The sequence below is a fragment of the Dysidea avara genome, chromosome 12, assembly GCF_963678975.1.
Source record: "Dysidea avara chromosome 12, odDysAvar1.4, whole genome shotgun sequence".
Lineage (NCBI taxonomy): Eukaryota > Metazoa > Porifera > Demospongiae > Dictyoceratida > Dysideidae > Dysidea > Dysidea avara.
The window spans coordinates 26397671-26413117 of record NC_089283.1 but is presented as its reverse complement, the minus strand read 5'-3'; the positions used below and the strand labels follow the sequence as shown (position 1 = coordinate 26413117).

At 39.2% G+C, this 15447-nt stretch overlaps 1 protein-coding gene across 1 annotated transcript in view; it reads right to left on the bottom strand.

Annotated features, from left to right (window-relative positions):
• LOC136240033 (propionyl-CoA carboxylase alpha chain, mitochondrial-like) overlaps positions 1 to 15447 on the bottom strand; it is an 86495-nt gene that overhangs the window by 9311 nt on the left and 61737 nt on the right. Inside the window, exon 17 of the mRNA XM_066030830.1 lies at positions 6696 to 6771. Coding sequence (XP_065886902.1) covers positions 6696 to 6771 — 76 coding nt within the window. The remainder of the gene's footprint in view (positions 1 to 6695; positions 6772 to 15447) is intronic.

The window sequence follows — 15447 nt, the reverse complement described above, 5'->3', positions numbered from 1 at the left end:
GCTGCTTGTATGGGCAACTATTCCGGTATCAAGCAATTACAGACAAGTGCTGTAGCTGACTGTAGACATATGTGTAGCCACATCCACTTACTAATGTGTTAAAATACTACTACTCATTTCTATTTCTTCTTGCAGATGAGCCTTCCTTTAGTGTAATAACCTGTGTGATCTAGCTATAAATGCAGTGGTTAATTAGTGGAGCTTGGGACTTGTGGACTTTTAGGTTTTGGCACATGTCTCACACCCGGGTCAACCATCCGGATTACAAATCGAGTCAGTATATCAACCAGGTTACCAGTACTGATCCACTTACAACCCTGGTGTAGATGATTACAGAAGAGGATAGGCCTTTGTCATCATCAAAGCATCTTGTAATCTCATGCCACCTGTCTCCCTGAACCGCTAAGGCTACGAGCTTGATGTTTCACTGTTCGACATCGCTTCATCCCAAGACATGCCTTTTGACATACTGCAATACATACAATGTACACATCGTGAATTTATCTTCATCATTCATTTCTTTTTGCTGGCAGCTCAAGGTGTCGATATGTGCTGGCTTGATGTATGACTCCTCTACATTTGTAAACAGGAAGCTGGATTGATTGCAGAGGAACTTCTAATACTATTCTTCATTTGTAACGCTGTGTGACAGGCAGAAAATAGGTGAAAGCAAAGCATAATGGCCACTTCACTTGAGTCGGTAACTGATAGCAAGGGTGCACGTTTAGATGAAAACATTAACTCTGATGCCATCCTTCTTTTGATGCGGTATGTGCAGGTTCACCAGTCATAATAACGTTACAAAAAAAGTAAACAAACAAGTATAAGGAAAAAAATTAGTTGGGAATTTAAGTTCGACTATGGATCACAGAAAAAAGTAGGGAAACAAGGGAAGTCGCCTATACCTGCAGATATACTTACTTGTGACTGTTCTATTAGGGTGATAGATGTATTAGAGTATCTCAAGTCGGCCTTTAACCTACTGGGAGGCATGTCACTATTTCATATTTTCACTATGTTAGCATTATATAGGTACAGCTAGACCAACAATTAGGGATGTGGTCATAATGATTGCATAAATATATTAAAATGAGTAGTCTTCACGCTAGATCGCTTTTAATTTATTAATAGGTGTGGCCTCAATCCAATCATGGTATCTACCAAGCATAAACGCTTTACATAATTTTGTGACATCTAAATATGCTGCTCAAGGAAAGTGTTGATATGGAAAATTAATGCCTCTATATGGTTTTATTGCATAAAGAAGGACAAAGACCTGCCTGATTAAAGATAAAAGGAAAGACAAGGCGCAGAGGGCACACACTCTTTGGAACTCCAAAAGCACATCCCACTGGTAAGTTTGTTATTGTGGCATAAAATGGTGGCCGTGCACTCTTTCGTTTAGCCTCCAGCCTTGCGACTGTGGTCAGGCAGTCAGGCAGGCAGTCAGGCAGGGCAGGCAGGGCAGGCAGGGCAGGCAGGGCAGGCAGGGCAGGCAGGGCAGGCAGGGCAGGCAGGGCAGGCAGGGCAGGCAGGCAGGGCAGGCAGGCAGGCAGGGCAGGCAGGCGAAAATTCGAGTTTTGGTAAATTCTAAAAAAATTTGTTTTCTTGCTTTTAGTGCTGTGTTTGATGTTAAAGATGGGCTAATATTTTTTCCCATAAAGGTCATTTTCATCGCGTAAGATGGTTCTAGGATGATTTTTAAAGGCGGCGTTTTAGACAGCGCAGATAATCTTTTTAAAACAGTACTACCTTATACTGTTTGATAGCAACAAAACAAAAATTGTGCACTTTTCATATAACCATCAAACTTTCCAAATAAACAGCACTCTCATGACATGTATTTTCAGATATAGTACCATCCCAGATAAAGTAGCAATGTGAAGGCCTTTAAACACCAGAACAGTTTATCAAACAAATGCTTTGATACTAACAAAGAAGAAGCGATTTATGAAGATTTAAAAATATCCTATATGTTTTGCACAGACCATTCAGGTACACAAACATGATACAACATAAAAACATGTTTGTTCCAGTATATAACCATTGGGAGTAAACGGCCTCTTTGATGCACTGTATTTGGCAGGAGCTTAGGTGAATATAACTGACTATATAATTTGGCACCACCTACTTCATGACTTCATTAAAAACACCAATTATAGTAACATAGTGGCAACATATGTACATAGATAAAGCACTGCTGCGAGTGCTGTATGAGAAATATAGCACAAAAAAGAGTGGGCAAGGGACAAATATAGCACAAGGTGAAGCTGAGTGATATATTTTGTCTCGAGACCACTCTTTGAGTGCTATATTTCCTGTACAGCACTCGCAGCAGTGCTTTATCTGGTATAGAGAACTATCAACTAGAGGTACACACAATTACACATGGAACAATTAGAAACTCACAAAGTAGTCTAATCATCAGTAGAATAGGCATTGCACCTGTGTGCACCTGTTTTAATTATTTTGTGAGTCTAGTCCATCTTCTCAGTGACTAAAAGTTTTCGATTGTGGTACTTCAATAAGCATAATCATAGGACTCGTCTGTTTGTGTAAACAAAACATAGCAAGAACGTTCACTGCTGCTGACCACAAGTACCCATCATCAAAATCTTCAAGGATGCCTAGAAATTACATCCAGTCGTTCTACTCTTACTGATCGGGTTGACTGGTCAATCAGCACAGTACATGCTATTAGCCTAGACTGGCTTTACTGTAATGGCCAGAGTAAGTGATTATTCAGGCTATTAGCTTGCAAATATACCTGACAGCTCTATAATTACCTGATATAGAACTGTGGGTCTATGAAGTGTTCTATAGCTTCCCAATATAGAACAATTGTGCTTGCATGGGTAATATAGAATACTTTTTTTGCTTTGATCTCCCACGCAAAGTTCTTTATATAAATAGAGTTACAGCGCTGCAGCTAGTGCTACATACCAAATATAGCAACAAAAGAGTGACAAATATAGCAAGTTTTTATGAGCACATAAGCATACCATAAATTTTCTATGTAGAGCCCATACACACTTCACACTGTTAATAAGGCATCATAAAGAACCTTGTGTGGGAGGATCAAAGCAAAATCAGCTCTTTAATAGCCATAAAGAACACAGCTTCTCTATATCGGCCAGTTATAGAACACTTCCATATAGGCCACAGTAGTTATAGAACTGCAGATGACACACTAGGCATATGACACACTAGTACTGTATGTGCTAAGCCTAATTGCAGGCTAATAGCCTGCTTTGAGCGATTACTATCACCCACAAGTACACAAAAAATTGGAATTTTCAACTAGAGTAGGGACCATAGCACATCGATAAAAAGTACTGAAAGATACCATAGATTCCCTAAAAATTTGGCAGAAATAAATTAATTCCGTTTATGTCTGGCTGAACAATTAGGAATAAAATGTACCAACCCGGTGCTATTGTCAAATTTTTAGGGATATATCCTTAATACAGTCTGCATGCTTCATGGCTATATCCGTTTACTGTTTAGTTTATAGATTTCTTTCTACAGGGACCAACAGGAACGCCTTGCATGCGACGGAACTAACCATACTGGCAGCAACACTCACTTGGCTGCAGCACTAACTTATATACCGTGATTGCCTACATTATCCAGCAGAGATGATCAATGTCATTACTACATCGCTTTGAATACAATCACTCAGACACATTCGCAATATTAAGGATTCCAACTAATAAAAATAGAAACCACAATCAATAATATTATTAAACTATAGCTATTTCGTGATAATTAATGGCACGTTCCCTGAACAATTTCACACTTGGTGCTTCATCCAGCATCGAGGTAGCATATTGTGTGAGGTCACTGGGAATCCGCAGTACTCAAGAGACCTTCGTCAACTAGTATTCCGTGCCGAAAAATTAGCGTGCTTACAATTAGAAACTTTCCTTGCGCTTGCCGAAATTTAGAACACGTTGTGTTCAAAGCATGGGGGGTGCTGAATATTTAGAGATGCCGAAATTTTAGGAATCTACAGTATTAAATCATAGTAAAACCATATAAAATGTTATAACCCTACTGTGCTCAAGATACCGAAATGGAAATGCACAATAGGGATATAACACTTCTTATTGTTTTACTGTGATTTAATATCATGGACTACTCCACCTTGTTTCAGTACTTTTTATCAATGTGTATGCTCCCTACTCTAGTTGAAAATTCCAAATTTTTTTGTGTACTTGTTTGTTGACTTTTTGTAAATAATTATTATGACTGGTGAACCCACACATATAGTCACGTGCCCAGACCACCATTTCCCCTTTGTATTTGGGTGGGGGAAATAGGGTCTGGTGTAACTCCAAATAGCCGTTTCATTCTAAATCCCCAGATTCTGGGGATCATTTGAAGGGTTGCGCATACAATGCAAAACCTATGTTTTTGTATTCCGTGTGCCTGTTGCCTAATCACTCTGTAGATACAGCAGGTGCAAGGAACAAGAAAAAATCTTGTTCGCGGCTTGTTTTCAACCCTTCAAATGATACCCAGAATCTGAGGATTTAGAACGAAACGGCTATTGGAGTTACACCAAACCCTATTTCCCCCCACCCAAATACAAAAGGGGAATTAGCGGTCTGGGTACAAGACTACCACGCATACCACATCTGAAATGGCACCGCGTGCCCCAGCTATATTAATTATTGTCTGAAAACTGAAGTAACCATTAGGCTTTGTTGCCAGCTATGTTCAACCCATTACACAGCATTGTGAATCAAGAACTGTTCGAAAAGCACCTCTGCAATCCCCACATACCATAAATGAAATCGCATGCCTCAGTTATATCGATTATCGTCGGGCTAAAAAGTGAAGTATCCATTACGCTTCATTGCTGGCTATGTCCAACCTGTTACACAGCAGTATGAATCAAGAACCGTTTGAAAAGCACCTCTGCTAACAAAATAGCCACTATGAAAGACAGACTATGTCTGTTTATAGGAGGAGAAGCCATCATGTGCTACCACCAAATCAACACTTTTCGCTGTCAGCAAAGATGAATGGAACACATAGGAGGACACTGGTAAGTCCATGAAGAATGCATTGTACGTACTGCAGTATGCCAAAAGGCACCTCTCGGGCTGAAGCGACATCAAACAGTGAAAAAATCAAGCCCGTATCCTTAGCTGTTATCTAGTTATGCTTATCTGAAGGCATTAGTCAGTTACTTACTCAGTCAGCAGAAAATCCTGTTAAACATATACTATAAATTCCATAACAACTGGTTGAAAGCATTTCGGGTCAATCTGAAAGCTTGTTTGGGCTTAGTTTTACCAAACCAATACTGCCTCATCGTTGTTTGGGAAAATCAAGGCTGTTTTTTGGGTGATGTTATTTTGTGGACCACGCCTACTCCTCTGTGTGGTCCCTACTATACAGTACGATAACCCATTCTGGTTAGTACAAACAATCAAGCAAGGCTAATAGCCAGGCTGACCAGTCAGTCCAACCAGTACGACTAGAACCACTGGATTTGATACCTAGACATACTCAAAGACTTCAATGATAATTGCTTGTGGTTAGCAACAGTGAATGTTTTTGTTAACATAAACAGACAAGTCCTAGGAATGTCATGAAAATATGCTTATTTGGTACCACAATAGATGCATTATGAAGACAGACTAGACTCATCCAAGTCCAGAATAATACAGGACAAATGCCTATTCTACATTTCAGGAGTACTTCGTGAGTTTCTAATTGTGTTGTGTACTTTTCGAATACCTCAAGTTGATGGTTCTCTATAACCGATAGAGCACTACCTAGGTATGTCAAATATACAACTCAAAGTGTGGTCTCAAGATAGCTAACGTCATCTCCCTGTCTTTGACAAAATCGATACTATCACTAACGCTTTCATATTTTTGGTCAAAATCATTATGTTACACCATACCATAACATGATGTTACACCATACCATAACATGATGTTACACCATACCATATCATATCATGATGTTACACTATACCATATCATGATGTTACACCATACCATATCATGATGTCACACTATACCATATCATGATGTTACACTATACCATATCAGATGTTACACTATACCATATCATGATGTTACACCATACCATATCATGATGTTACACTATACCATATCATGATGTTACACTATACCATATCATGATGTTACACTATACCATATCATGATGTTACGTACACCATACCATACATCAGTAACAGAATGTACCATACAAAGGTAATGCTCAGTTATTTGAGCCATAAGTGAAGGAGCCATGTAAGTGAAGTGTAGTACACTAAATATATAACCTCAGTAAACAAATCTGATAAAGTAATGGCCTTAATTGTTTAGCTCTCTTGAGACCTACTATATACTTGAAGTGGTCTATGAAGTCATGAAGTACATATGGAATTTACTACTTGAAATGTGTTCACTACAGTGGAACCTGTGTTACGGTCACCTGGAGTAAGCGGTCACCTGGATTAAGCGGTCACCTTTCCCCATACAAATGTACATACAGTATGCATTGTGGTCTGCATTATAGAAGTGACCACTAAGTGATGCTTTAGTTTAGCATAATATGTGTAAATGAAGTTTCAACAATTTCACTTTTCCATTTCCGTTTTCTGTTTCCATTTCCACTGTTCCCATTAGCCCCTACAAGAATGCCCATGTCACCCATGCATACATGCCTACCTCTGATAGTATAGTAGTCAAGAGCTTTAGCCAGAGAGTTGAGTGCATCTTGTCTGGTAGGTCCATGGGTAATCAGCTAGAGCATGCACACACAATATAACACCTAAAATCAACTACATAATATACGTATTAGCCATTACATTCTAGCACTATCTAGAGTACAATATGGAAACCAATAGCATGTCGACATCACCAAGATACCAATATAACACAAGGTGAAGCCGAGTGCCATGATCACACCAAAGTGCTTCTTTTCTCATATCGGTGCTCTGACTGGTTAATATTTACAAGACTATTCCCAGTGCTTTGTCACTGCAATAAAAACTCACTAACTGCTTATTCCTTGGTTCAAGTTTAAGACTCTTGCAGATATGCTAGTGGACTGTGCTCAAGATACCATAAATGCACAGTAGGGATATAACACTTCTTATTGTTTTACTGTGATTTAATATCATGGACTACTCCAGCTTGTTTCAGTACTTTTTTATCGATGTGCTATGATCCCTACTCTAGTTAAAATTTCCAAATTTTTTTGTGTACTTGTTTGTTAACTTTTTTGTAAATAATTTTATTATGACTGGTGAACCCAAGCATACCGCATCTGAAATGCCTAGCCCTTATTGTCTGAAAAGTGAACTATCCATTACGCTTCGTTGCCAGCTATATTCAACCCATAGTAGGGCTGGAGCCCCCAGAGATTTTGAGTGGTCCGGCCATCCATGGACTGCAATGAAGGTCATAATCATGCACACTACTCAGTTTTTATTGATCTAATATGATCTGTAAATCAGAGATTATCTGCTTTGGTGTGTTACTTAACTGTATGTGCTATAAGTACACACAGCATGCTAAGCTAGAGGTATCAGGGGGCATGCTCCCCCAGGGAAACTTTTGAAAATAGATACTCTGAAATGGCATCTGGAAGCTATGCAAAGTCTCTTCTTTTTGTTAACATCAATGGTAATTTTGCGCTACATTACCAATTAATTGAGTTTCATATCTGATAATTACAGCTAGTAGCTAAATGATGCATACAAAAATTTCTCAACGCGAAAGTTTAGTTTTAGATTGTAACTGCATGACATGACATACATGATCAATTAGCTCAATGCAGTGTGCCATGCAGATGACTATGGGTAATTTTAAAACAGTTAACACAGATGTCATTGCTTAGACTATAAGTATTGAATGCTTTATTAGAGTATAACGATGGCTGTTCTATTAGAGTATATTTTGATGACTGCTCTATTAGAGTATCTCGATCTTTACACTAAAATCAAGTAGCTGAAAAGTGATTGGCTGGACCGTGGGCTCTGGCCCTGACCCATTGCACAGAATTTCAAATCAAGAACTGTTCATAAAGCACCTCTGCAATCCACGCATACCAATGGAAAGAAACCGTGCCACACACCGCAATTATATTAATTATCGTCTGAAAAGTGAAGTATCCATTACGCTGTGCTGTTGGCTATGTTCAACCCATTACACAGCAGTACGAATCAAGAAAAGCACCTCTACTTTCAAAATACCCACTATGAAAAATACGGACGATTTCCATTACGAAGGGAAACCATCATGTGCTATCGCCAAATCGACACTTTTCGCTGTCAGCAAAGATGAATGGGACACAAAAGAGGACACTGGTAAGTCCATGAAGAATGCATTGTATGTACTGCGGTATGCCAAAAGGCACCTGTCAGGCCGAAGCTATGTCGAACAGTGAAGAAATCAAGCCTGTAGCCTTAGCCATTATCAAGTTACGCTTGTCTGAAAGCATCAGTCAGTCAGTAGAAAATTCCATTTAAATAATTTTTTTTTAAAATTCCGTAGCAACTTGTTGAAAACGGTTTGGGTTGATCTGAAAGCTTTTTTGGGCTTAGTTTTACCTAACCATGGCTGCTTCATCGTCGTCTGGGAAAATTGAGGTTGGTTTTCGGGTGATATTATTTCGTGGGCCACGCCTACTCCTTTGTGGTCCCTACTATACAGTACCACTATAGTGTTATGTTATAGTTGTAACATGGGCACAAGTGGTCTGCCTGATATGCCCACCCAAAGCATGAGGGCCGCAGGCCTGAGGGTGGACATACAGGCAGACCACAAGTGCCCGTGTTACAACTATTATGTAACACTTCTATTGCAGGCTAATAGCATGCCAGGTGATTAACCACCCATGCCAATATGAGTGTAACCACTGGCTTCATTTTATACAAGTATTTCTAAAAATTTGGAATTTTCAACTAGAGTAGGGACCATAGCACATCGATAAAAAGTACTGAAACAAGCTGTAGTAGTGCACAATATTAAATCATAGTAAAACAATAAGAAGTGTTGTATCCCTACTGTGCTCCAAGATGCCATTATGGAAATGCACAGTAGGGATATAACACTTCTTATTGTTTTACTATGATTTACAGGTTTTTGCAATTGAATTCGTCCCGTTTGCAATTGAATTCGTCAGTATTGCAATTGAATCCGTCCCGTTTGCAATTGAAATCATCGGTTTTACAATTGAATTTGTTGGTTTTGCAGATGAATTAGTCAGTTTTGCAATAGAATTCGTCATGTTTGCCAATTCGTCATATACAAAACGGCTTCAAGAAACCAACCTGTTCATTAAGAGATGAACTATTTATGCCTTGGAGAGTTACACTTGAGACACTAGAAAGTAATTGAAGCTGGTAGTACGTGAAGTTGATAGCTGTCTGACAAGTTAATTAACTTGCGAATGTTGCTGGAGAGGCTGTAGAGGAAGAATTATTGCCTTATAAAGAGTTGTTTACTACTGTTGTACTTAAACAAGTTCTTGTAGCAGCTGCTACATCATGTTTTCGTGTTTCCTCCAGCTGCCATTCTTGTTGCAAAACTGACAAATTCAATTGCAAACGGGACGAATTCAATTGCAAAAGCGACAAACTCAATTGCAAACAGGACGAATTCAATTACAAAGTCGCCGAATTCACTTGCAAAAACCTGTAATATCGTGCACTACCCCAGCTTGTTTCAGTACTTTTTATTGATGTGCTATGGTCCCTACTCTAGTTGAAAATTCCAAATTTTTAGAAATACTTGTTTGTTAACTTTTTTTTGTAAATAATATTATTATAATTGGTGAGCCCACGCATATAAAATGGCACCACGTGCCCCAGCTATCGTCTGAAAAGTGAAGTATCCATTATGGTTCGTTGTCAGCTATGTTCAACCCGTTACACAGCAGTACGAATCAAGAACTGTTTGAAAAATACCTCTGCAACCCACGCATACCGAAAGAAAGGGTTGGTGCCACGCCCCAGTTACATAAATTATCATCTGAAAAGCAAAGTATCCATTACACTTCATTGTTGGCTATGTTCAACCCATTACACAGCAGTACAAATCAAAAACTGTTCAAAAAGCACTTCTGCAATCGAAGTAGCCACTATGAAAAATACGGACGATTTCCATTACAAAGAGAAGCCATCACGTGCTACCACCAAATCAATACTTTTCGCTATTAACAAAGATGAATGGGACACAAAGGAGAACACTGGTAAGTCCATGAAGAATGCATTGTATGTACTACGGTATGCCAAAAGGCACCTCTCGGACCGAAGCGACATCGAACAGTGAAAAAATCAAGCCCGTAGCTTTAGCCATTATCAAGTTACGCTTGTCTTTACAACACCGTAGACGAAGGGGTGATTTGATATATTTGTACCAAATTCTCAAAGGCAGTTATGATATAGAAAATCATTTATTTACCCCATCCACTTCTACTGTAACAAGAGGTCACACAAGGAAATTATTCAAACATCACACTAATTCGTATACAAGATCTAATTTTTATAGTAACAGAGTAATCAATGACTGGAATTCATTACCCCAATCTATTGTTGATTCTCCCTCTGTCAATGATTTTAAAACACTGCTGGACAGACACTATAGTAATTGCTTATTTGATTTTGTGTAGTAATTAGAATAGCTAAGTACATAATAATTATTAATTTTGTTTATGGATGTACAGGCATAAGCCTTTATCCTTAAAATACAAATACAAATACAAATACAAATTGTCTGAAGGCATCAGTCAGTCAGTTACTCAGTCAGTAGAAAATTCCATTTAATAATTTTTTTTTAAATTACATAGCAACTTGTTGAAAGTGTTTTGAGTCAATCTGAAGGCTTGCTTGGGCTTAGTTTTACCTAACCAATACTGCCTCATCGTCGTCTGGGAAAATAGAGGCTGTTTTTTGGGTGATTTTAATTCGTGGGCCATGCCTACTCCTTTGTGGTCCCTACTAAACACTACTATTGTAGTGTATGATACATGTGTGAAAGATTCGATTGTGGCTATAGCATGTTCAAGTTGAGCTGGATCTTGAAAAACAACTAAAAACTAAAAGCAGATTTTTTCTTAAGAGAGTTCAAATTTCAGCCAATCAGATGATTAGTGGTGATAGCAAAGGTGTCAACAACAAACACATATGATGTGGCTCGATTACAAGTTCAGGAAAGGACTGTAATTGATGGTACAGTTTTATGGCTCCCCCATAGGAAATGTTTGGTGAAAATTTCGATTGGCCATAAATATTATGTCAGACATCGGAATGAAAAGATTTTGAATTGTTTTAGTGGGTCAAGCAGTATTACAAATGAGCCACATTTCAAGATTGTATCATACAGTACAATAGTAATTGTATAGTAGGGACCACAAAGGAGTAGGCATGGCCCACGAAATAATATCACCCAAAAAACAGCCTCAATTTCCCCTAACGACAATGAGGCAGTATTGGTTAGGTAGAACTAAGCCCAAACAAGCTTTCAGATCAACCTGAAACACTTTTAACAGGTTACTACATAATTTTAAAAATAATTTATTTAACAGAATTTTCTACTGACTGAGTAAGTAACTGACTGATTGACTGATGCCTTCAGGCAAGCGTAACTCAATAACAGCTAAGGCTACAGGCTTGATTTTTTCACTGTTCAACGTCACTTCAGCCCAGGTGCCTTTTGGCATACCGCAGTACGTACAATGCATTTTTCGTGGACTTACCAGCATCCTCCATTGTGTCCCATTCATCTTTGCTGACAGTGAAAAGTGTCGATTTGGCAATAGCACGTGATGGCTTCCCTTCATAATGGAAATCATCCGTATTTGTCATAGTCGCCAATTTGAAAGCAGAGGTGCTTTTCAAACAGTTCTTGATCCATACTGCTGTGTAATGGGTTGAACATAACCGACAACGAAGCATAATGGATACTTCACTTTTCAGACAATAATTGATACAACCGGGGCGCACAGCACCATTCCTTTTAGTATGCATGGATTGCAGAGGTGCTTTTCGAATAATTCTTGATTTAAAATGTTGCGTAACTTGTTGAACAAAGCTGACAATGAATCGTAATTAATACTTCACTTTTCAGACAATAATTGATATAGCTGGGGCGAGAGGCGACATTTCAGATGCCGCATATATATGCATGGGTTCCCAGTCGTAATAAGATTATTTACAATAAAAGTTAACAAACAAGTACACAAAAAATTTTGCAATTTTCAGCTAGAGTAGGGACCATAGAACATTGATAAAAAGTACTGAAACAAGTTGGAGTAATCCATGATATTAAATCACAGTAAAACAATAAGAACTGTTATATGCACAGTAGGGATATAACAGTTCTTATTGTTTTACTATGATTTAATATCATGGATTACTCCAACTTGTTTCAGTACTTTTTATCGATGTGCTATGGTCCCTACTCTAGTTGAAAATTCCAAATTTTTCTGTGTACTTGTGTAGTTGCATCCATGAGTTATTAAATGTTTTTGAGGATCCAGCTCAATGTGTACAAACTATAGGCAGCAGGTAACATTGCAGCATTCTTCTCACCAGTTGCTGCAAGTATTGTAATGGTTTTGGCACCAAACAAAGCGCTCATTATCAAGGAATAAGCTAGCATTTAAATAAAACCTCTTACTTCATTTACAGCATATTTAGTACAAGGGTTTAGAGCAAAAACTCGCTTAAACTCTTTCTGTAAACCACATGCAAACCGCAAATAAACACCTATGCCAGTCAACTTATGCATGTATTTATAAGATGGTTTTTAAGGATAACTGCTGATGTTAGACAATTGGCTTACTGCTAGAGGCTATTTTCTTTCTTTCTTTTTTTCTGTTCTGGCAACCTTTTAAGTGCAATCTTTTTTTTTTCTGCTACAAGAATTTCAAACTTTTCATGTAAATTTTTTTTTTTTTTGATTCTTCTGAACTTTATTGGTGCAACATTCAATGTGTGCGATTTTATTTTAACTCTCACACTGTAAAAATGTAGTGTGCTTTGCACAGAAAATAGTGTCATGAGGCACACTTTGGTCAGTTTGGTGTCACAGGGCACACTGACTTCTTGTGTTTTAGAGTGCAGTGCAAACACTTTGACATCAACTTATAATACTTTTGTTTAGACTGAAATAAGGATAATTGAAAATAGTGGAAATATAGGGTAATGAAATCCTGCATGTATAGGGCAGACCTTATTAACTGATAGGTTCTGGTAGCTGCCATTGGTTCAAACGCTTATGTCCAGGAATTTGTGAGGGACAAGGTTGTTGGTTGGTCAGCAGAGATTACACGGCTTGCCAAGTTCGCACAAGTTCAGCCGCATGCTGCTTATTCCGCTCTCACTCATGGCTTGTCAAGCCATTGGCTCTACCTTTGTCGCACTACTCCAAACATATCAGAGGCTTTACAACCCCTTGAGGACAACATCCGGCTGGTACTTATCCCTACTTTGATGGGTTGCTCTCCACCAAATGACACAATCCGTAAATTATTTACCCTTCCACCTCGATATGGTGGTTTGGGTATCATAAACCCAACTCTTATTGCAGCTGAGGAGTATTCAGCCTCGTGTCACATTACTGAGCCTCTTTCACAATTCATTCTGGACCGGGGTATCAATTTGGCTATTGTTAAAACAGAACAGCTATCTCGCAAGTCCGCAATCCGCAATTCCAAATCCTCCAACTATTCGGATACATCTTCCAGTTTGCGTACCCACTTAGATCCCTCCTCTCAACGAGCTTTAGATCTAGCCTCAGCCAAAGGGGCCTCCAACTGGCTTACCACCCGGCCCCTACAGGAACATGGCTTTGCACTACATAAGTCCGCGTTTCACGATGCCGTGGCACTACGTTATGGGTGGTCTCCTCAGCGGACTCCTGCTCACTGTGCATGTGGGACTTCCTTTTCAGTGGAGCATGCTTTATCCTGTCCCAAGGGTGGCTTACCTTCTATCCGACACAATGAGATCAGAGATCTAACTGCTACCCTGTTGACTGAAGTATGCTCTCAGGTAGCTGTTGAACCAGAGCTCCAGCCGGTTTCACAGCAGGACTACCCTGCTTCTGCCAATATCCAAGATGGTGCCCGTCTTGACATCGCCATGATTGGTTTTTGGGGTGGAAGAAGTGAAAGATGTTTTGTGGATGTGCGGGTGTTCAACCCTCTGGCTGCTTCTAATGCGTCCTCATCACTGGCCTCCTGTTATCGGAGGCACGAGAACATTAAGAAACGTGCGTATGCTCAGAGAATTCGTGAGGAGGAGCATGCCTCTTTTACCCCCCTGGTAATGTCTGCCTCTGGTGGTCTGGCTCATGAGGCTTCTGTTTTTTTATCAACGCTTGGCTCATCAACTTTCAAACAAGTGGGGCGATGATTACTCTGTTGCCATGGGGTGGTTAAGGTGCTGTCTATCTTTTTCTCTCTTGCGGTCCTCCATACAATGCATCCGCGGAGCCCGCTCATCCATCGGTCACTATGTTAAGACTCCCCCAATTGTGGAGCTGATTCGGGCAGAGTCTCAGTTTGCCGTGGACTAAGAAAGTCCCGGTTTGTCCAGCACAGGCCATTTATGTGCTGGGGGTGGTAGGCAAGGACAGTCCATCAAGCCCGGGTTAAAAATAAAAAAATAAAAAATATATTAACTGATAGGTACAGAATGTAGTACTGTTGGAGTGTAGGCATACTTGCAGTACATTACACAACTTTGGTAACATACAGTTGGATGTGTTTGCATGAGTTATTATGCTGTGTCTAAATAGCCAGCATGACAAATATTGCTTTTAAAATGGATGAGTATTAGCTATCATTTCCTGCACTAATTAAGTTACACTATACGTGTATAAGTGTACTGAAGTGCCATGCAGGGCAATGAAGTCCTGCACCTATAGTGCAGGGCTATAGACTTTATCTCAGCATTATGTCTTACTAATTGAAGTAGTGTAACTATGGGGAAATGAAATCCTGCACACACAATAATTATCTGTTGCGGTACTGCAGGAGCATATCATAATTATGCTGCAGTGTCCAAATAACCAGCACAACAAACACTGCTTCAAGTTTGATCCCATTTAGTTCTTTGTCCAGTGAGCAGTAAGTTACATGTATTATACACTGAAATATAGTGTAACCAGGGTCATAAAGTCCTGCACATAGGACAGATACCAGTGCTAGTATCAGATACAAACCATATAAATATTTTTACACAGCATACACAGCAGCACATCTACGGTAGCGGTCTGTCATACTAGAATGTAATAATGAAAGTTGAGACGGCAGTGTTTTGGTAGAAGTGGAGGCTGATGAGAAACAAGCAATCTACTTCGCCTGGCCTAAAAGAATGCAAATCAGAACAGATGTGCTCTAGATTCAACACTGGCTACAGACACTATGAAAGGTCAGATAACTGAGGGTCTACTGTAAATAAATAAA